General features: G+C 36.5%; 1 protein-coding gene across 1 annotated transcript in view; it reads right to left on the bottom strand.

The window, feature by feature from the left end:
• LOC127431506 (solute carrier family 12 member 7-like) overlaps positions 1-24,015 on the bottom strand; it is a 119,326-nt gene extending 95,311 nt beyond the window's left edge. The window contains 1 exon segment of the mRNA XM_051681946.1: positions 23,724-24,015. Coding sequence (XP_051537906.1) covers positions 23,724-23,895 — 172 coding nt within the window. The 5' untranslated portion in view covers positions 23,896-24,015.
• Positions 24,016-24,435: the final 420 nt, after the last annotated feature.

The following is a 24,435-nucleotide window of genomic DNA, read 5'->3' as shown; positions in this document are numbered from 1 at the left end:
GTCCTTGAATAACATATAATGTGCGACAGCCAGTGGAGTTGCTGGTAACCCCCTCAGGTAAGATGGTGCCCCCCTAGGGAGTTAGTGCCCTACGCAGACTGCGTAATATGAGAATAGGGAGCAGCGGTACTGGTAGCTACCTTCACCCTCCTCCATCACTTTTTGATTGAGGTCTCTGGTTCAAACAAATAAGGCTGGACATAGAAATGCATCAATTCTTCCACTACAAACTCTTCAGGACATGTTTGTAAGTTCTGTTCTCTGGTTTGTGTGCAGCTATGTTGTGTTTTCTGTTGTTAATATCGCTGGTGGTCCTGCTGAAGCTAAACAAATTGAGTTTTCGCTTGAACGCCCCATCTCACACGTGCTGCAGAACTACTGCGCTCGTGCAGACTCATGAACACACACAGGAGATCAACGATCGGTCAACATTTTCACTAAATAATACATTATATTTCAGTTTGTTTCTCACCGGATCTTATCGTATACTTTCATAACAATCATGAGTCTCATGGAATAATTTATTAGACTTCTGAATTATACTTTTGTGTTCTTTTGAAGCTTGAAGAGGTGGTCACCATAAACTGCCATTGTATGACATCACTGACATAAACAATATTATTTCACAATTTCTCCCTTTGTGTTCAGAAAAAGAAAGAAAGTCATATAGAGTTATAACAACACAGGGGTGAGTAAACAATGACTGAATTTACATTTTTGTGTGAATTAATCCTTTAAAAAATGCTAAACATTTTAATGGAAACCAAGCTATTGAGTAATTCAAATATACATTAAAAATGCAGTTCACACAAATCAATTACATGAACATACCTCTACTATGAACATGTTTTCAATATCTGAGTTCAAAGTCATTTTGATATTTTTTCTGGGTGTAACCGTCCGAAGACAAGCCGGCATAAGTAGTTTGGAATAATCTTTCATTATTATTTAACAAAACAATTTTGTTTTAGAAAATTATTAATATTGAAAAACTGACAACCAAACTGAAGTCGCGTGGTGTAACCAAAATACAGGTAGCTTATTCTGTTGTCATGCGACAAAAGAAGAAAAAACATCAAACAGACAGGACCCCTTTAGACCCTGTATGTAAAATGTAAAAAATAATATTAGATATTTTGACACTTTTATGACAAAGCACAGGTTTTTCTGGTCAAATGGAGTTTCTTAGGAACCTTAAGAAAACTTGATATATATTGATATAAAAAAATAATAATAATAATATATATTCACAAAGTAAACATATATATATATATATAATAAAAAATTTAAATAATAATTATAATATATATTCACAAAGTAAACACACATATATATATATATTATTATTTTTTTTTTTTTTAGTTGTACAATCATGTGGAATCAAGGTTACCACATAAAAAATTTTAAGTCTTGAAAATGCTATTTTTGTTTTTCAAAAATGTATGAAACAAACATGGACACAAATATTACATTTTTTCAAGTACTTACTACATGAGTTTCAAAGTAGATTTTTAAAAGATTTCTAATTTTTATCATCTTGGACAACGTTTCTTTTTAACGGCCTATAAGTCGCAAGTGTGCAAACAATTATACACGATTGTGCAAAAATGTGGCTTATTTTTAATTTTGTGGTTTGTTATGGTGGTACCTTGTAGATTGATTGGTTTGAGGGTGACGGAAACTTATGTCAGCACTGTACACAGTGACTTTCAGTCCTAGACAGACAAAGCGTTCAACGATGTATGGATTTGAGGGTGTTCACACAGAATGCGTTCTTCGTTTCACTGGTTCAATCAAAACCAGACAAGATCTGAACCGATCAACTAAAATGCAATAACATGCTGCCATCAATCCCAATTATTTGAGGTGTGAGAGCAGTTGCCATTTTAAATAAAATCGTTTTTTAATTTTTTCTGGTGGAGTAATGTAGGTCCTCAGGATCTAGACTGCTAACACTAATGTTTGAGATATAGTCCAAAGTATACAAGGGCACATTTTGTGTGAACACATAAACAGAGTATTATTCCTTACAAAGCTCCAAAAGGGCATTTGCTACAATTACTGTCCAATATAACAGCTGAAAGACAATGTGTTGGGTATTTAAAGTTCTGTTACGTAACAAAAACATCAATCAGTCAGGAAAGTGCTGCCACCTTGTGATGTTCTACAGTAAAGCAATTTGTTCTCTTTCAAAACAAAAGCAAATCTGTATGAGATTCTGTGCTTCATGAGTAATTATTTTAAACCCAACATGCTAACGAAACAACACTGTGGAGTGAGAACTCATTTCCTGGCACTGTAACATCTACATAACCCAACTTTCCACTTGTTTACATGATTTTATACAAAGATTCTTCAGACCTGCCGTAATATTTCCATGATGGACTTGATGGACCAAAAATGGTCTCATTTGTCCTACTTTAAGTCCTGAGCCATTTTAGTCCATGTTTTTACACAACATTGCTGAAACCAAAGGAGAACTAATAGACAAGATGATAAATGATCTAGTCTATCGCTAGTTTAATCTGAATCACCAACAAAATTAGTTCACAGACTGCACGTCTCTTACAACAGATTTCCACCCCCAATGTGATGTATGTCTCTGTTTCTAAAAAGGACCTGACGTGTACAGGGGTGGAAATGTGTCAAGGATCTCAAAGCAGATACCAGAGAGAACTGTCTGAACTGTAACACTGACATCTGTGACACGGGAAGAATTTACAGCAATCCAAACGGCACGTATAAAATAATTACTATAAATTACTTCACAGTCAACAGGTGGAAATTAACAGAGGTTCATTCACTGAAACAGATCCGCTGTAAGCAGGTGTTGACAGACTGTCCTTCTCAAATGTCAGAGCTAATGCCCGATTCTCCTTCAGCTGTCCGTCACACACGACAAGATCAAGTGACACTTTTTTTGGTCTTCTGCGGCATAAGCCACATATCTAGAGAATTCTACATTATCTAAGAATGTCGTTTGATCCTGGTGAGTGTGAGATATTTTCTGAAATGAGACAAAGGGAAGTGGAGAAAATCTGAAGGCCAAAAGCCCCAGTGGCTTAGTTTATCTCCATTATTGTGAGAGTTTATCACTTTAAATTTAATAAGACTGACACGAATTCAGCCAAAAAATCCGTTCTTAGTGTGGCTACAGAGTCATTGACTATTTTAAAGAAAGGGGAACATTTAAAGGAATAGTTCCCCCTAAAATGTCAATTCTATCTTTTAACTCACCCCATGTCATTCCAAACAGACTCTCGATATTTTGTGGAACAAAAGAGAAGTTTTGCAGAATGTTCATTCTGCTTTCATACAATGAAACTGAATGAGTACTGAAGCCAAAAATGACAAAAACAAAGAACCACAAAAATAGTATGGCTTATTCACTATATTCCAAGTCTTCTGAAGACACATGATAACTATAATGAACGGGCCGATATTTAAGTAGTTATTCAGTGAAAATCTTCCTCTCCGCCATAGCTCTCAAATCTCATATTGGACATCAGCAAATTCAAATTTGACCAAATCAGTTGCGACAAACCGGGGACTAGAAACGATTCAAGGAATGAAACGAATACCGAAAATGAGCAACATTTTTAGCAGAACGCGAAAACCAGAACAAAGTGATTTTCAATTGTTCCAGAGTGAAAACGTTATTTTTAAATGCTGGAAACCGGTTGTAACCGGTTAATTTTGTTCTGATATTTTTTTAATGAAATTAAAGGCCAAAGGGTTTATCACAGTATATTTTTGGAACTACATCACTTCATGTTGCCCAAAAAAGTTAACCATGCTTTGAACCTGAAGGAAACTGCTGCATCACACATTTCTTTGCCTAATTGTCCGTTGTGGATGTCGTATTCTGTGAATGAAGACCTTTTTAACAACTATGTATAAATATTACATATACAGTACTGTGAAAAAGTTTTAGGCACTTGTGATAAATGTTGCATAGTGAGGATGTCTTCAAAAATAATGCCATAAATAGTTTTAATTGATCAATTAACTTTGTACAGTACAAAGTACAGTAAACATTTAAAACAGCAGCAATTCTCCTAGATACACCTGGACACAGTTTTTCTTGGTTGTTGGCAGATAGGATGTTCCAAGCTTCTTAGAGAATTCACCACAGTTCTTCTATCTATTTAGTCTGTCTCAATTGCTTCTGTCTCTTCATGTAATCTCAGACTGACACAATGTTCAGTGGGGGGCTCTGTGGGGGAAATTACATCTGTTGCAGGGCTCCCTGTTCTTCTATTCTATTTGCAAAAGTAATATTTGGGAGTCTAACATTTATATTTCCTATTGACACACTAAAGCTGAATATAACTAACCATCTTAAGACAAATGATTTTGTGAAACATCTTATGTGCCTAAGACTTTTGCACAGTAATGTACATGCACAGCTAATTCAAACACAAGGAAAACATTATTAGATGTAAAAAGTACTTTTCTCAAATGTTTCCAAGTCTTCACTGAATTATTGTTTGATATGATGCATGAATACAGATTTGATGCTGCCAGGTTTTGACTCAGAAGCAGATCTTTAATTAAAATTTTACTTAAAGGTGCAGTATGTAAGATTCAGAAACCCTTGTTATTACTGACACCTGTGACCGTTAAGTGAACTGCAGCCAGCTACCTGTTGCTCGTGCTCGTGCACACACTCCATAGGGACACGAGCATCGATCAAAACAATGACATAATGTACAAAGAGACTGAACGTGATTCACCGATATCATGCTGACAGATGAGGTAGCATAATTAAAATTACACAGTTATGATTGCTTTAATACAAACTTTGAGACTGTATATTATATTTGACTCTCCAGTGCTGGAACAGGGCTCATATAAAGTGTGGATATAGGTCTGACTATGCGAGACTGTAGTTTGAAGTAATCACTTTTCTTTACATGATACATGGACTGCATTTATACGATAGCCTATGTCGGCGTTAGCTAGCTAGCCAGCTTTATCAATAGCTGTTAGCTAAATTTGGTGGATGATGACAGTAGCTGTTTATAAAATAGACTGTACATTATAAATATGTTGACACAATTCAGTATTGATGTGATTCCATCACAACTGTCATGTTGATATTTCGATGCACTATTGTTTTATAATAATAGATTGTTTATATTTTCTGTATAACCAAGTTACGTTACACTAATGAATGGAGCTTTTTGCATTATCTTGAACATTGTCTAGCATTCATTTCATGTGTTATTGTAGTTTAGCTAAAATGACACAGATCAATCCTCATGGCACTATATGTCACATGCTTTGCAGTTCTGTAAGTTTACCTGTCCAATAAGAAGAACGCCAATTCAGGGTCAGTTTTGATCCCCAAAACTGAACGAAGGTCCCTCCAGTAATCAAATGCCCTGCCAATGTTCACTCTATTTTTCACTCGACCAGGATCACGTTCCCACTTAGCCAGACGGGATTCAGTAGATAAATGTTTTTTTGGCTTACTCCGAGTTTGTGTAGGAGTCGGTGTTGTGCTGGGAGCCGGATGTTTGCTGGATTTCATCTCTAAGATAACATTACCTAGTGTTACAGACTGTCTGTTGCTGTTGAATAGCAGAAGAGAAGCACTGAAGCAAGGTTCTCGGGAGCGCGCATAAACGTCACATCCTTTGGATTTTCCCGGCAAAAGCGATCCGCTCCCTTCGCATGAAAATCACTCTACAGGCTTTAATAGGCAACCTAGGAAGTCCGGGAAGGGCTCATTTTTTAAGTTGCGTTACAAGCCATTCAAACATTGGCCAAAAAAAAGGCGAATCTTACATGAAAAACTGACATATTGCACCTATAACTATTAATTAAGTGTATGCTTGATACAAATTTGCTAATTTGTTGTTTATTTTGATGCAAGTGTCTTATTTTGAGCTTATTTTTCCAGACCAGATGCTTGCTTCTCTTGTGAGATCTGGCAACACTGCAATTGGTATTTCACCCACCCCTTAGTGTCGAGTACTGTCACTTTAAAATAATGTTATTAACCATTTGGAAAGGAGGCTGCGGAACTTTTGAACCGCAACGAAAAAATAGCATTTTTGCTCAGGACGAACCGAATTGAAAAACATTTTGTTTTTAGTCCCTGCGACAAATACAACAACTAACTTGGTATCTTTGACATCTAACCTGGTGCGATGTTTTTATTTATGCAGAATATTTGAATATGAGATTTCAGAGCTACTGCTGTCACGATTATAAAATATTTCTAAATATATAATATAATATAATTAGGGCTGTCAGAATTACAGAATAACGCATGCAATTAATTTAAAACGTTAACGCGTTCATTTTTCTTAATCGTGATTAAAGCATTTACCGTTAATACAGCATAAACACTGGTGTAAAGGGTGGAACCTTTGTAAAGTGTCCGCCCGGAGTCATTACACTGACGCACACACCACAGCACCAGAAGCCTTATACCAAGTGGAGCCTACAAGCTTAGCATAACGCGGCAGTCCCATAGACATGAAATTACTCTGACGTCACACTGCAGGGAACCGCGCTTCTGGGTTCTTTTGAGTAGCAGATTTCAATAGCGGAAATAGGCATTACTGCAGTTTTTATAATCTTTTAAGCTTTATAGAAAGTAATATTGTCTGTTAATGTTAATAAAAGTTATTATAAAGGAATATCTTTGGTTTACAGTGAAGAAACTATGTGGGTTCTTTTCTGAAATATCGGCAAACTAGTTTAAACTTGGTTCAATGAGCCTGTGTGATTATGACAGACATGTAACAGGTTGATAAATATACATCCTCATGTTTAACACTTCTAAAGCCTAAGAATTTAAGTACTTAAAAATTAAAACTACCATCAGACATATAAAATGTGTCATAACTGCATAAATTATTACCCACATACAATAAATAAGAATATTTGACTTCAATATGATCATATTCCATATCAGCTGTTTTCAATTGAACAATATTATTTACTGCAATTAAAAAAAAAGACATTATTTTAGCAGTATGGGATTATTTTTATTTAACATAGGGATGATAAGAATGGAAACTCCCTACAGTGGGTATAATGAACAGGAAGAGGAACCTCATTCCAGTCTTGGATAGCCACTCACCGGAAAATCAACACAGATTGGTTGAGATGACACATGCAGTGATTGGACTATAGCGGTGGGTTTAACGCATGTTTCCAAACAAGTCATGGAAAAACATGCATAACACTCAGAGAGGTAAAAAGAGCAAACCTAGTGAGTTGCCATGCTCTCTACTGTCTATACAGCAGCTACCTACTAAAGCTACAGCGATAAAATCACTAGAGATCAATGAGTGTTATTGGTTGCTAGTGTGTGTTCATAATCGACTGTAGTATCAAATTATATCTGGACTATATGAGCTTTATTGTCTGTATTCCTATTTGTAGTTATTGTAGTAGAGCTGGTCGATTAATCAAATTTTATTTTCAATTACGATTTTGGCTTCCAACGATTACGAAAACAAGATAATCAAGATAAAATGATTATTGTGCCGCATTCAGTTTCGCAATGAAACGCCCCGGTGCTATATCTTTAAAGCATCCTTTATTAAAGTTCAAATAAGAAGGAAGAGGGTTATAAAAATAAACTCCGAAACTGGCATTTCTCTGTGCAGTCTATGAGATGTGTGAAGTGACCGGGGAAGAGATTGAATCTTCTCCCGGCTGATGGACACTCTGCACGGGGACGCTCGTCACTCACGTGCGTTTGCTGCTGCTAGATTATAACATGATGCCTCGCGACGTAGTGAATCATAATATATGTCACATTCACTGTGTGTATCTTATCATGTAGAAAATCTGAGATACGCAGCTCTATTAAGAAGAGAACGTTTGTTTTTTGTGAGTTAAAGATGGATCAAAGTGAACATAAAGGTGAAAGAGTGTAGTCTTAGCCCATTATAATATACGCTGGAACAAAATACATTTATGATTAGTCTTTTTTGGCTTGTTTCCCAAAATAATATCTAAAACTCCTTTAAAACAATGTACATTTACTTTAGGAGCTATCCTGAAGAAGAAAAAATTGTTATCAGAGAATGTTGAATACAATATTTAATCAGGGCTCGACATTAACGCTTGTCCAGGACAAGTAGATTTTTAAAGGGGCAAATGAAAGAGAATTTTACTTGCCCGACCGGACAAGCAGACCGATTAAAAAAAATAACCAGCTATATTTGTGACAGGGTAGGCCTGTGTCACTTATTACAAAGTTCATATTCTTATTGTGCTGTTGAAAATAATCCAGAGCACATAACTTTATAATTCGCTAGCGATCTATTAACAGCTGCACCCTGTTTGATTGACAGGCGGTGTATGTGTGTGTGCTGAACATGCGCTTGTGCTCCAAAAATGCTCACGCTAATGCGCACCTGAACGGTCAAATACATTTCAAAATTCTGCCAAAATGCCCGTCTTGGTGAGGTATTGATGTAAACACAGAGAATGATGTCTAAAGTGAACGTAAACAGCGGAGAATAAAGCGGATTTGTATTAAAATGTCGGACTTGAAAATATAAATGTAAGCCAACTTTTGTGCTGCATTTCATTCTGAATGTTTATTGAATACTTGATACTGCTGTTAAAAACTTTTCAAGCTGTTGAAAAAATGTTCTTCATTTGTTCTGTTATTTTTAATCTATTTCTATTTATTGCTGTTTTTTATTGTTATTTAATTACTTAAGAATTTGAAATCATTCTTCCATAATTATCATATTAGTTAGTGTTGTTATTTGTTGTGGTTTTGAAGCTGGTATTGAGAATCGTCAAATTTCACTACAGACTACTGAAATGTTGCTATTGTGATAATGTATAGCCTTTATTGTACATGGTAGATCTTGCTACAATAACATGATGAAAACGTATATCTCTTTCCACAGAACTATGAGCATCCCTGCTGTAAATGATGGCGATGGAGGGGGGGTCTGGGTAGCTCAGCGAGTATTGATGTTGACTACCACACCTGGAGTCGCGAGTTCGAATCCAGGGCGTGCTGAGTGACTCCAGTCAGGCTTCCCAAGCAACCAAATTGGCCCAGTTGCTAGGGAGGGTAGAGTCACATGTGGTAACCTCCTCGTGGTCGCTATAATGTGGTTCTCGCTCTTGGTGGAGCGCATGGTGAGTTGTGCGTGGATGCCGCGGAGAATAGCGTGAAGCCACCACACGCGCTATATCTCCACGGTAACGCACTCAACAAGCCACGTGATAAGATGCTCGGATTGAAGGTCTCAGACGCGGAGGCAACTGAGATTCGTCCTCCGCCACCCAGATTGAGGCGAGTCACTACGCCACCACGAGGACTTAGAGCACATTGGGAATTGGGCATTCCAAATTGGGGAGAAAATCAAAAACAACCAAAAAAACAAAAAAATTATGGCAATGGAGGCTTTCCTTTATTTGACTACCATACTTAACATAAAATAATTATCATATGACAATAGCCTCCTCCCCTACCCAGTGCAGTTTACATTTCAAGTTCAAGGAAATCCACTGTTAAAAAGACAAGTTTGTTTTTTTTAAAGTTCAGTGCATGATGTTTCCAAAGTCAATGACTAATCATGTTAAATAATCATGATCTCAATATTGACCAAAATAATCGTGATTATGATTTTTGCCATTATCGAGCAGTCCTAATTTGTAGTACCCTAGTTGTAGTTACTTTGGTGCTGTACTTTTAATGTTCTACTCTAAAGATGTGATACCCTTAATCACAAAAAAAATATATAGGATACAAAAATATTCACTATACAGTTCACCAAGGTTTACAAACAACAGCTAGTAGGGATATACTAATATGAACATTTTACCGATACCAATTTTACCAAAAACTATTGACCAATACCAAGACTAGGGTTGCCACCCCTCCCATAAAAACAGGATCGTCCCATATTTAAAGATGAAATGGTGCATCCGTATTTAAGCTGGTCAGATGGCGTCATGGTGAAATCGTTCCAGATCACTATTTAACATTGATATAAGTTGGAAATTTTGGGTAAGGGACCGTCTGAAAAGTCCACACATTGTGCTAAAACTGTGGATTTTTTTCTATATACATGTTCAGTAAGATACACAGAATTACACAGATCGAACAATGTATGAATACAATCACTGAGTCATAAAGACATGAAGTTCAAGTGAAGGAAGATAACACCAACCAAAATAAAGATAAATAATCGAAAAATGTAAATATTGTTTTTATATATAAAAGATGCATTTTACTTTAGAAGTCATGGGTCAGGAAAGAAAGGATATATAATTTTTATTATTAATAACTCATTATTCCTGACCCTAACATTATTTAGCATTTATTGCTAAAACTGTGGAGCATGTGGTAAGGGGCAGTGATATTACCCCCCCACATGGCAACCCTAACCGATACCAATATTTTGCCACTAGCCTTATTTTGTCATACGATCACAGTTTTACTCATGAATTATGTTTTAAAAATGTACAAAGAGGTACAAAAGCTTTTTCAAAAGCTAATAATAAGTAATTTCCATTGAACACTGGATCTGTTGAGTACATGACAGGCCAACGTTTTAAAGAGAGCCACAATGAAAGATAAATAGAAGATAAAAAGATAAATATATATATACATATATATATATATATATATATATATATATATATATATATATATATATATATATATATTTAAGAATAACTAAATATCACAGCATGATGTGTTGAGTGGTGTGAAATAAAGTTATTTTGTACTTATAAAACACGTTTGCACTTCTGTTTTTGCATTTCAAAACAACAAAATTCACATTTTACATGTTTGTATTGTATATAATAGAACATCACAAATTCATATTATGCATACAGTATGTTGAGCAACTCCATGGAAATGTCAACCACATCATGGAAAAATAAAAAGTTACCAAAGGAACAAAATGCCTTTTTAATAAGTTCTATAGTGTTGCAATGGATAATGCTGTCCAGACCGCTAGAGGGCGCCACTTGCTTACACAATGCTGATTGAAGCACTGTTTGCAGTCTATTTTTAAACGCAGCCTTTCAAGCTTTTGTAATCGTGCAAGACCATATTGTGATTTCAATCTTAACTCAATTAATCGTGAATATCTCAGAAGAAAAAGTATGCTGGTTTAAAAGTGTTTTGGATGGTTTTACCTCAGCATGTATAGGAAAGTGCCGCTTTCACAACTATCGCGTCTGTAATGACGGTTTTTCCTCATTAAAGTGAGAACAAGAATGATTATAAATTAAATATCACATGCTCTTATAAGTCCCAACCCTTCTACATTCTGTGGCTATCATTATTTCTGGATTGTGCATTTGAATTCAAAGTGTTTTATAGTGTTGTCACGGTACCAAAATTTCAGTAGTCGGTACCGATACTAGTGAAATTTCAAGGTTCTCTATACCAATTTCGATACCACAACAAAAATATGCTAATATGATCATGTGCTATTAAACACATAAGTTTAGTTATTTTTAATAATTATTTTAAGAATTATAGTTTAAGAATTATTATTTTCCAGAACTTGTTTTAAAGTTTAATTTAATCATCAAAATGGTGTCTATTCAATTAATTTTTAAAACTTTTAATAAGTGAAAATTTAACTTTTTAACATGTCATTGCATTTATTTATTTTTTGCCAAACTTTTATTCAACAGCTGTCTTGCTTGTGATAAATTGATTATAGTTATTATTATTACTATTATTATTACAGAGAATATTACATTTTATTATACAGTTGTAATATATTTGTATTCCATTTTTTATTCAATTTATTCAATTTCAAGCATCTTGCTTTTATTTTGAATCGTGCTTTTATTATGACGTGTATTTTTTGCTGGAAGCTTCACTTTTCTGGATAAACGGTTCGCAACATGGCCCAGTGTGATCATTGAAGACTTTTAAGTCATGTCTGAAATCTCATCTCTTTACACTGGCCTTTGAGTCTGACAAAATGTAGGACACAGTTTTGGAGTGTTTGTATTTTAGACTTCTGATGTTTGTGTATGTGGTCATTTTTAAATGTTTTGTTTTTAAATGTTATTACTGTGAAGCACTTCGGTCAACTCTGTTGTTTTAAATGCTATATAAATAAAGATGAGTTGAGATTAAAGTGCAAATGCTGTGATTTAATTATATAAATATATAGTTTACATGTGCTGCGTGGTTCATAGTAGATTAGTGCTCTGCTCTGTCATCTCGTACAACGTGAATGATTCTCAATGTCTGTGGAGTTTCCAAAGTATGAGCAGTCAGATTTATACATTCATTTTTAAGTATGCAGCTCATCCACACTAAGATTGCAGCCTTCAGCAATTTAATAAATCACACTAGGACATATCATTTGGATTAATTGTCCATTACAGTGTAAAAGAAGTAACAGAGCATGCGTTCAAATTAAGCCTGTGAGCATTTTAATGCTGCAGTGTGTCAGTCATACTGCGCGCTGGTACCGAACAGAGACGGTGCTCGGTACTACCGGTACTGCAGAAACACTGGTATCATTACATCTTTTTTATTTTATTATCGACTTGGTACCGAAGTACTGGTTCTTTTGACAACACTAGTGTGTTACTAACGAATTATAAATTAACCATCAGTTTTTCATATAAAACTGATTTGCCGATGGTTTTAATTTTGTCAATAATTGGCCAATAAATATCACAGGCCGATACATCGGTGCATCCCTAATAGCTAGTAATAACAAAATTAAACAAAAAAAATTTAGTTCAGAACTTACATTTCCAGAGATGTATGATGTACAACAAAATGTTCAAACTATGGACCTTTGAGATATTTTCAACTGTAAAATTACAAATGGCTCATTGATGCTACAATTACAATTGTTGCACAAAGGCACACAAACAAACTGGATGACATGCATATAGTGTAGGGCTCTAGACTGCGACTAAAATGGTCGTAAATGCTACCAAAAATAATGATTGCATTTACGTGATTGCACAATGTGAACATTTATGAGACAAAAGGGGATGCAAACTTCTCTTCTCAACTATATATACTCTTTATTAAACCTCAGATTAATGGATTATCAGCTGACTTTTCTTCGGCTTTCTATCTTGTTTCTGAACAGTAATTTAATCGAGCAATTCTGTGATTTGGCGACTAAAAACAGCCATTTGACTCCTTAATGTTTCACTTTAGGAGCCAATGGCTCCTAAGATTTATCTGGAGCCCTGCAGTGCCACAGTTTTGGTAACTGGAAACAGATTCCCTCCCTGCTGTTGTTAAGTACATGTACACAAACACCCAACACAAATATATAGGTGTTAAGGACGGCTTGCTTGAGTCAGCTGTTCACAGTATCCTGATGGAGAAATGCCCTAAATAAAAACTCCTCCTCTTTTTCAACCTTCCTGACCCTAACTGAAGACCACCCTCCAACACATGACCTCCAGCCACCGGGATCAGACTACAGCATGGTGGAAACACAGAGGTCATGATGCTTTAACAGCAGATATTGACCACCTTCGTTTGCGCATTCTTGTCCATCCAAGACTTTCAGATTCACCATGAACTTCAGGTGACCTCTCAGGGTCAAGATATGACGCCCACAGAGCAGATACAGTAAAGCACTCATCTTATATTACCTCACAAGGAACAGACGTGTGGTGTGAGAAAATGAAAATAAAACAACTTCTCTGTAGAGTTCTGTTAACTTCGCACTATCACTCCTCTAAAACATCACGGGATGTTTACTAAAAGTGTACGGTGTCATATATCCTGTGAAACCATTTCAGTGTACTTTTATCTACAGCTTAAAGGAAAATTTCCAGAAATGCTTTCAAATTGTGCATTTAAAAATGTGTACATTTGTACATTTGCCCCATAGACTTTCTTTGTAAGTGCAGAACTGTCAATGCAATATTATTTGTTTGTTGTTGCAATCCATGGGACGAGCCGAAATTATTGTCATCTGGTTGCAATTAAGATTGTTTCCAATAAACTGCAATAGGCTCCAAAATGAAAACCTGATAGTTATGGTTACACTGTTTTTAGGGTAACTAGGGCTGCAACTAACGATTATAATCGACAAATCTTTGATTATGTCTGTGATTAATCGATTAATCAGATAAAAAAAAAATATTTTATTTCCTGAATTGTATTAAAATATACATTTTTTTTTTAACTGATCTGATAAAGGGCATAAGGATTTGGTTTGATTTACATTATTGAATTCACGATTCTATACTCTCACAAAACTTTGAACAAAGCCTGAATCATGAAAAGTTATGTTTGAATTTATTATTATTATTACTTTCAGCATATATGCTAAACAGTTCCTTTACTTGTAAAACTTAACAGAAAGTGCTCATCAGAGGCATGGGTAGCTCAGCGAGTACTGACGCTGACTACCACCCCTGGAGTCACAAGTTCAAATCCAGGGCGTGCTGAGTGACTCCAGCCAGGTCTCCTAAGCAACCAAATTTGCCGGGTAACCTCTTCGTGGTCGCTATAATGTGGTTTGCTCTCGGTGGGGCACGTAGTGAGTTGTGCGTGGATGCCACACGCACTACATCTCCGCAGTAACGCACTCAACAAGCCACATGATAAGATGCGCGGATTGATGGTCTCAGACGCGGAGGCAACTGAGATTCGTCCTCCGCCACCTGGATTGAGGCGAGTCATTACGCCACCACGAGGACTTAGAGAACATTGGGAATTGGGCATTCCAAACTGGGGAGAAAATAAAAAAAAATGCTCATCATTAAGAGTAAAATGATCCATCGGGGATGGAGTGGAACAAAAAAAAAAAAATCAGCCCAACAGAGGGCGATAGTGACACGAGAATAGAAATATTAATAATTCTGCCCAGCTGAAAAATACATAATTATGTTAGATACATATGCTTGTACACTGTCAGATTACATACATTTAAGTATTTTAATATTATAGTTTTTAAAATAGCATTTTCACTGATTACATGCCTCTAAACTATTCTTTTTAAAAAATTGTGTATGCTTATCCAGTAAAATAATGTTTGCCATAGTATAAATTTACTGGTGAAATCAGACATCACATGTGGCATTATCAGGATAACTTTCAAATATCAGGACCCTTATAATTATTATACATTATATACAGTTTAATATAGTACAATCATCTGTAAACGCAGTGCAAATTCACTCTTGAGCTGAAAAGGCTCATCCTGGTGCTTCACTGTATTACATGCGCTTACATGAGCAGGAGAAAACACTTTAAAAAACCAGCACACCCTGACTGCTGAGACTTCAGTCTGATATCCATGAATGCTGCAAAATTAATTACATTGAAACTGAAATTGCGAAAATGCGCAGCGATCCCTTTCTCCATTGCGATCAGTTTGATTGAAACAACTCTCGCGCTTCAAACAGCACAAGCACTCTGTCAACGCACCTGACGCAGCAACTGCTCCACATTAAACTGTATGTTTATTATGATCTTCTTCGAAGTGTTTATAAAGTGCTCCTGTGCGCTGGACAACTTGGGTCGTGTTTTGTCCGCTTCAACTTATCTCTGCTGTTTTTCAAACGAGTTTCATCATTAAACACTTTTTTCACTTGGCTGTGAAGTGACGTCACTGATGGAGTTTCTCCGTGCTTACTGCAAATATCCAACTAATCGATAATGAAATTCATTGTTGATGAGTTCCATTAATGATAATTATCGCAGCCCTACTTCTAACTAAAAATTTCTAACACTAAAACCTCCAAGAGCTTTCAAGCTAAATCCACCAAATGTGGTACAGATCTTCAGACTGTTCTGAAATAGTGTGCTATGCACTGATATATAATCAAAATTATTCAAACCCCCCCCCACGGCATCCTCTCACAACTCACCACAAGCCCCACCGAGAGCAAGAACCACATTATAGCGACCACGAGGAGGTTACCCCATGTGACTCTACCCTCCCTAGCAACCGGGCCAATTGGTTGCTTAGGAAGCCTGACTGGAGTCACTCAGCACGCCCTGGATTCGAACCTGTGACTACGGTTGTGATAGTCAGTGTGTTTACATACTGAGCTACCCAGGCCCCGACACAGAATTTTTAACATTACATCTATATCAGTTGAGTGACACATTCAAAGTCACAGTGTGAATATATAACCTAATATTTCTAAATAGCAAGAATTTTTTAAAAACACAGCCATGTCGTGTAGCTGGATGTAAACACTGCCACAGACACACTAAGCTCTATTTTAACAACCTGTCTAGACAGCATCTGTCCTCTCTCCTCAAGGCCAGCACGTACTCCATCACCCAGCCCCTGGCTCTCTGAGGACCTTCGCGAAAACAGCTGAGAGGAGATGGCAGAAATCTAAAGATCCAGCAGATCTAGGTAAGTATCAGTCTCTGCTTGCAACTTTTTCAGATAACATTAAATCTGCAAAAACTTCCTATTACCAGAACAAGATCAACAGCACCACAGACACCCGCAGCTTGTTTAGAACATTCAACACACTTCTCTGCCCTCCCCCTCGATCGCCTGACACCTCTCTGACATCAGATGTCTTTGTCACATTTTTTACTAATAAGGTTACAGACATCAGCAATACATTCTCAGCACCACACCCTGTCAAACACCTGTCTCCTGTATGCAACTCTTCTTTCTCTATCTTCTCTCCTCTGACTGACACTGAGGTCTCTAAACTCCTCCTCTTCAACCTGTCCCCTTGACCCCATTCCTTCCCACCTTCTCCAGGCCATCTCTCCATCCATCCTACCTGCACTCACACACATAATTAACACATCTCAACTTACAGGCATTTTTCCCACTACATTTAAGCAGGCTCGAGTAACCCCGCTGCTGAAAAAACTTGCACTTAACCCCACACAAGCAGAACAATACAGACCAGTCTCTCTCATCCCATTCATGGCGAAAACACTTGAAAGGGCAGTTTTCAATCAAATCTCAACCAGTCTCTCACAAAACAAGCTGCTGGATGACAATCAGTCAGGCTTCAAAAGTGGATACTCCACCGAGACTGCCCTGCTGTCTGTCACTGAGTCGCTGAGACAGGCGAAATCTGAATCCAGATCATCCGTCCTGATTCTGCTGGACTTTTCTGCAGCCTTTGACACAGTCAACCATCAGATCTTACTCTCTACCCTCTCTTCGCTGGGCATCACAGGATCTGTGCTTGACTGGTTTAAGTCCTATCTCTCAGGAAGGTCTTTCAAGGTAGCCTGGAGAGGTGAGGTGTCAAAGCCACATTAGCTACTTACTGGGGTACCTCAGGGTTCAGTGCTTGGGCCACTTTTCTTCTCTATATACACAACACCACTAGGACCCATCATTCAGGCACATGGTTTCTCTTACCACTGCTACGCCGATCACATGCAGCTCTACTTGTCTTTCCAGCCCAACGGCACCACAGTGACTGCTCGAATCTCTACTTAACCCAGCCAAGACCGAACTCCTTGTCTTTCCAGCCAACCCTGCTGTTGAACACAACATCACCGTGCAGCTGGGTTCAACTAGAGTGACGCCTTCCAAAACGGTCAGAAATCTAGGGGTAACCATCGATAACAATCTAAATTTCACAGACCACATCTCAAAGAAAGCACAATCATGTAGATTTACACTCTACAACATCAGGAAAATAAGACCCTTCCTCTCTGAACATGCCACACAACTTCTTGATCAGTCACTTGTCATAACTAGTCTGGACTACTGTAACGCTCTCAATGCAGGCCTCCCTGCATGTGCAATTAGACCCCTGCAAATGATCCAGAATGCAGCAGCATGTCTGGTCTTTAATCAACCAAAGAGAGTGCATGTTACACCACTCCTTGTCTCTCTTCACTGGCTGCCGGTTGATGCACGTATCAAATTCAAGGCTCCGATGCTGGCATACAGAACAGTCACCTGGGTCTGCTCCAGCATACCTAAAATAATTTCTGCAGAGCTATGCGCCCACTAGAAGCCAGCGGTCGGCTAAGGAACATCGCCTTGTTGTACAAACACACTTTCCCGGACTTTCGGCTTCATCGTACCACGTTGGTGGAACGACCTTCCCAACTCCATCCGTGAAGCTGACTCACTTTCAGTCTTCAAAAAAACGGCTAAAAACACATCTTTTCCATGAGCACTTAACCAGTCACTAAAAAAAATTCTTGTTGCACTTTAATCTGTTTTGAATACTACTATTCTGATGCTAGTGAAACTTTGTAATATGGCACATTTTCATACCACTGTCTCCTTAAGATGATTTGCTTATGTGTTCCTCTTTTGTTAAGTCAGACTGGCAACTGGGATTCGTCCTCCGCCACCCGGATTGAGGCGAATCACTACACGACTTAAAAGCACATTGGGAATTGGGCATTCCAAATTGGGAGAAAATCCACAAAAAAAAACAATGTAAATACTTGTAGATAGTACAAATTATGCAATTAAACAATAAACATTTAACAAAATATAGTATATGCAATATAATATCATATTTATTGATTAAATACATTGATTTGTTCAATTTTAAAAAGCTAAGAAAAATTATGAAAAACAATGAAAAACGAATAAAATATAATTAGTACAATTAATATTTTCATAATGTACCTAGTTAGAAGGTCCCCTGTATAATTAACACTATTAACTGGGAGAGTATTTATTTAATATGTACGTAAAAGTGACCTTATAACTGAAATATACCCATTTGAAATCTAATTTAATTGAATCGAAATCGGAATCAAATTGGGAAATCTGTATTGACATCCAGCCCTAGTGATATGATAAATAGGTTGTGGTTGGAGGAAATGCGAAGCTCCTTGTGATATATTTTCATCATCTTGGAAGATATTCTCATTCTGTTCTGGACCAAATATAAACATTATTTATTTATAAGACAATTTTAAAATCACGGTTTTATCAAACTGTACAATAATGACTCTAAAACATTACAAATATTACCACTTCCATTATCTGTTAAGTTGCACTGAAACGATGTGTGTTGTGAAAATAAAATAAAAATGACTTGACCGATTACAGCTGCTGTGGTCTGCGTATTTGCAACACCACATAGTAACATTTTTGGAGAAGTTATGCAGTAACCGCGTAGGTTCAACGCAGAAGTATAAACAGGCTTTATATGGCCTTAATATTAAACGCCTTTGTATTGTTCTAAATCTGGTAGTAAGGGCTATGACAGCATCGCCACATATGAATAGTGATATTCTTGACTCCCGTAATGAGTGTGTAACCCAATCCAACGCTCCCAGCCCAGCCATCTGGAAGACGACTCCCATTTGCACTTCTCCAACAGCAAGGTGCTTTACATGCCAACAAATGACACTAATGTTTCTATAGACCAACCTATGCTCTCAAATCAACTGTTAATGCTTTTCAAGCTGCGATAAAAGCTTTTGTGAGTACATTACAAGAAATCTTGACATGATTAACACCTAGAAAAACTTTGAAACAAGACGGTGAGCTTCAATTTTGCTTTGTATTAGATTAACTTTCATTTAAAGTTTTACCGTTAAATTTCCTTTAAATTAAATTCATAGCCTACTTCAGACTTCTTTAGACTGTGACCGGAGCTGACGTCAACACTTTGGTTTTAAGAGGCCTTCGTTAACAGTGTTAAATATAATGAGGAACTTATTGGAAGCTTTCATACCTATCAAAGATCAAATATGACACCAGATAGAGAGAGATAGTATCCGTAAAACACATTAAAGTGGCTATACTGCTTCCTTCCAAATACATTGATGTGGACATCTTTAAATAAACTCAGACGTTTACTGCATAAACTACTGAACTGTAAATATGATTCAGTGCACAAATAAACACCTTTAAAGCCATAAAAACAGAATGGCTCATGTAAATCATTGCTTTTGTATTTTCAGATGTAGGTTGCTAGAGTTCTAGCCCAGCTAACAAACAGATGTGTCATGGTAATTCATGAAGACAGCTGAGCATGAAAAGTGTCCCAAGACACGTCTACACAAGCCCCTGAAATTAGGCAGTCATGTAACAACAAACTGACTTCATTTATCCATAAAACACTAGCCTATCACCTAGTATGGCTTTGCTCTCATTTCAGTCAGGACAATCAAAAGGCTATAAAATGAATGTGAATCATAAAGAATTCTGAATTATTTCTGAAAGTGTATATTTTGTTTTATATTAAACTAAACCAAACCCTCCCACAGGTGTGCCTGATTTGACCATACAAGTGAATATTTCTGTTTAAATTGTTTTAATGATATTTTATTAAACTATTTATGTTTTTTCATGCCCGAAAAAACATGGTATTACTGGTATTACTATGGTAACACAATGGCAACAATATGGTATTAACATAGTGCCATGGCCCCAAAAACATGATATTGATGGTAACGTCCAAACATATGGTATAACTATAGATCCATAGCCAAACATTACGGTATTACTATAGTAAGATCTAAAAATATGGTATTTACATATAGAGCCATGACCAAAAAAACAAGGTATTACTGGTATTGCTATGGTAAAATTATGGTAACATATAAAAATATGGTATTTGCATACAGAGCCATGACCAAAAAACATGGTATTACTGTTATTACTAATGCCCGTCCGATATAAGCCTTTCACCGATATATCGTATCGGCGTATATGTTTACCGATATGTGCAGATATGAAAATTTTTTTCAGAACATATAATGCAGAAAACAATGCTTTAGAATTGGTGTCATAATGTAGTTTGTCCAGCAGAGCACGCTCCGACTCCATTGTTTACAGAGCTGAGCTGACCGTGGCTCTGCAGACAGGGCGGAGTTAAGCGGTGCGGAGTTAACCAGTGTCTTCTCGGTAAGCTGCTAATTAGTTTGTGAAATACATACTGGAAAGTTAATAAACAATGACCCCATCATTTTCCATTTTCAATATAACCAATATAACATTAACCCTGTCCCTGACAACCATGTCACTCATGTTTATCACATCTGTTTGCTGTTAGTCAGCTATAGTTTGTCAGTGCAGTCAGTAATGTAGCAGATTGAAAGGTAAACATCAGAGCATCTTTCTGCAGCTCAGCAGACAACGATGCGGTGGTGGATTTTGTCTGTTGAGTGTTGATTTCACGCTACGTTGTTACCTAGTTGGTGAGACGCAATGCTGGTCCATCTTTTACTCATCGTGGCAACGAGCTTATAGCTAACTAGCTAACCACGTAGCTACTTTCATTGCTTGTCAGCTGAGTGGAAGCTAATTAGTAAACATGTATTCACCAAACTGTTTTGTTTAAGATTCACAGTTTGGTACCCCCTTCAACCAAACAATTCCGGTCGTTGCATTTATAAAATGTTATATTTAAAAGTCTGGTTTTCCACCGTTGAAAGTTTCCCCTGAACTTGTATAGCAGAATACGGTGTAACACCGCTGCCGCTGTTATCTCTTGACTCGGCAGGTGTAAATGCTTCTTGTGATACAACCTGCCCCTAACTGACTGGCAATATTAATATAGTCAGCATTTGACTGATACTAAACAGTACTGATATTTATTTAGCTATTTATTTTATTTTTATTTATTCTTTGTTTTAATGGTCAGCATTTGACTGATACTAAACATACAGTACTGATCATTCAAGTATCGGTATCGGTCTCAAAAATCACATATCGGTAGGGCTGTAGTTATTACAATGGTAAAGTTATGATAACATCTAAAAATATGGTATTAACATAGTGCCATGTCCAAAAAACATTGGATTACTATAGTAACATCTAAAAAATGGTATTAACATATAATGCCATGACCAAAAAACATGGTATTACTGATATTACTCTGGTAAAATTATGGTAACATAAAAATATGGTATTACTATAGTACCATGGGCAAAAAACATTAGATTACTATAGTAACATCTAAAATATGGTATTTACATATAGAGCCATGGCCAAAAAACATGGTATTACTGTTATTACTATGGTAAAATTATGGTAACATCTACAAATATGGTATTAACCTAGTGCCATGGCCAAAAAACATTGGATTACTACTGTAACATCTAAATATATGGTATTAACATATAATGCCATGACCAAAAAGCATGGTATTACTGATATTACTATGGTAAAATTATGGTAACATATAAAAATATGGTATTACTATAGTACCATGGCAAAAAAAACATTAGATTACTACAGTAACATCTAAAATATGGAATTTACATATAGAGCCATGACCAAAAAACATGGTATTACTGTTATTACTATGGTAAAATGATGATAACATCTAAAAATATGGTATTAACATAGCACCATGGCCAAAAAACATGGTATTACTACTGTAACATCTAAATATATGGTATTAACATAGTGCCATGACCAAAAAACATGGTATTACTGATATTACTATGGTAAAATTATGATAACATCTAAAAAATATGGTATTACTATAGTACCATGGCCAAAAAAACATGGTATTACTATAGTAACATCTAAAATATGGTATTAACATATAATGCCATGACCAAAAAACAAGGTATTACTGATATTACTATGGTAAAATTATGGTAACATATAAAAATATGGTATTACTATAGTACCATGGCCAAAAAACATGGTATTACTATAGTAACATCTAAAATATGGTATTTACTTATAGAGCCATGACCAAAAAACATGGTATTACTGTTATTACTATGGTAAAATTATGGTAACATATAAAAATATGGTATAACTATAGTTCCATGTCCAAAAAAAACATGGTATTACTGTAGTACCGTGGGCAAAAATCACGGTATTACAAAAAAACCTGGTAACAACATAGGAACTATACCCAAAAAACATGGTATTACTTACCATGGTACTAAACATGGTACTATATTTAAAAAATAAAATAAAAATGCCATTACCATAGTACCATGGCCAAAAAAAAAAAATTTATTTTCATGTCCAAAAATCATGTTATTACTATAGTGCCATGTCAGTAAGAGAAAACACTTCTCAGAGAGTATTTTTTGTTTGTTTGTTGCAATCTAGCAGTTTTAAAAGCGCTTTTAAATGTGCATCATTCTGCATTCAGGATGCGCATAAGCGGCTTTGAGCCACTCTGTTTTGAAGCCTTTCTTATTTCTTACTTTTCTTGCTTTGACAGATTTGTGCCAATTTTTTTGTATTTTATTTTTTTAAACATCGCTGAGATAGATAAATGTTTGAGCAATAGTAATATACAATTACAGTTTATGCTAAATGTTAAATTACCAGATTACAAACTATAAATGAAGAGCAAATGCGTAGGATATTTTGTCTGAAACACTCTCAGCTGTCATTTATTCATGACAGAACATGTTTAAATGAACATGTATGTGTGTGTTATTGAACAGCAGCGAAACTAACGGCCATGGGGAGTTAAACCCCCTCAGGGAAATGTACCTAAAAACATATGCCTAAAATAAATAATACTCCATATATGAAACTCTTCAATTAGCTTAATTGTTTTTTAATACATATATCTTTCGAAAAAAGTCAGTTTGTGTGTAACCTACCTCATTTATTAATGCCAAATAGACTGTGAATCTTCATTTCACTCACTGTTCACCTTGTTGACACTTCGCGCCAAAATTACAGTTAACTGTTGCGCGGGAAACGCTGCACAGTTGCGCGAGCGCTTCTGTTATAATCAACACATATAGCGGACTGCAAGTCAAGCCTGCGCTTCGGGAGCGTTCTAGTTTGACGCGTCGCGTTGTTCGCAGTGTTAACCGTAGTGACTACCCTGTCCGTACTGAGGCAAACCCGTCTCACCGTATCTGTTGGGTTCTCTGTTGTACCGGAGGATGGGCACCGATCTCCGCCACTCCGCGTGTTCTCCTTCACAATCACCGGCGGCGTCAAACACAGAGTCCTCGTCCGCTCCGTCTCCACATGCGCTCTCATCGCCGTGAGCCACCGGCACGACCATAAATCTCTCGCTCATGTTGGTCGTCCGTGGATCGGACTGTGTGTCCGGTGTCTGTAAAACTTCAGGTATCAGACAGCTTACGCCCGTGATTCATAGCCGGTAATCTGACAGTTTGTGTGTGCACGCACAGAGGCGTGAACGTGTGAGGCGCTTCGATGCAAATTGTGACGCGCTCATTGGCTGAGAGCGGGCGGTCCTCATGAATAATAAAATGAGATGAGCGAAAGGACTTATAAATAGTTGCATTGAAAGTAACAAGATATTTCAGCTTTGTTGACTAGTTTATTTTTACATAATAGTTTGTGTATTTATTTGTATTTTTAATTTATTTATTATTTATTTGTCAATTTTTTTTTATTTGATTTTTTTTTTACTATTATTATTATTATTATTATTATTATTATTAAAATTTTTACCTTGTCCCTTTGTTTTCTTCTCCCCTTCATTTCCTTCATTTCTTTATTTAGGCTACTTCACATTATTTATTATTTTCTATAATTGCCTGTACTATAATTCATATGCTTATGCAGTATTGTTTACATTAACAATCATGCC

Source organism: Myxocyprinus asiaticus, chromosome 41 (genome assembly GCF_019703515.2).
Source record: "Myxocyprinus asiaticus isolate MX2 ecotype Aquarium Trade chromosome 41, UBuf_Myxa_2, whole genome shotgun sequence".
Taxonomy (NCBI): domain Eukaryota; kingdom Metazoa; phylum Chordata; class Actinopteri; order Cypriniformes; family Catostomidae; genus Myxocyprinus; species Myxocyprinus asiaticus.
This window is presented reverse-complemented; position numbering and strand designations above follow the sequence as displayed.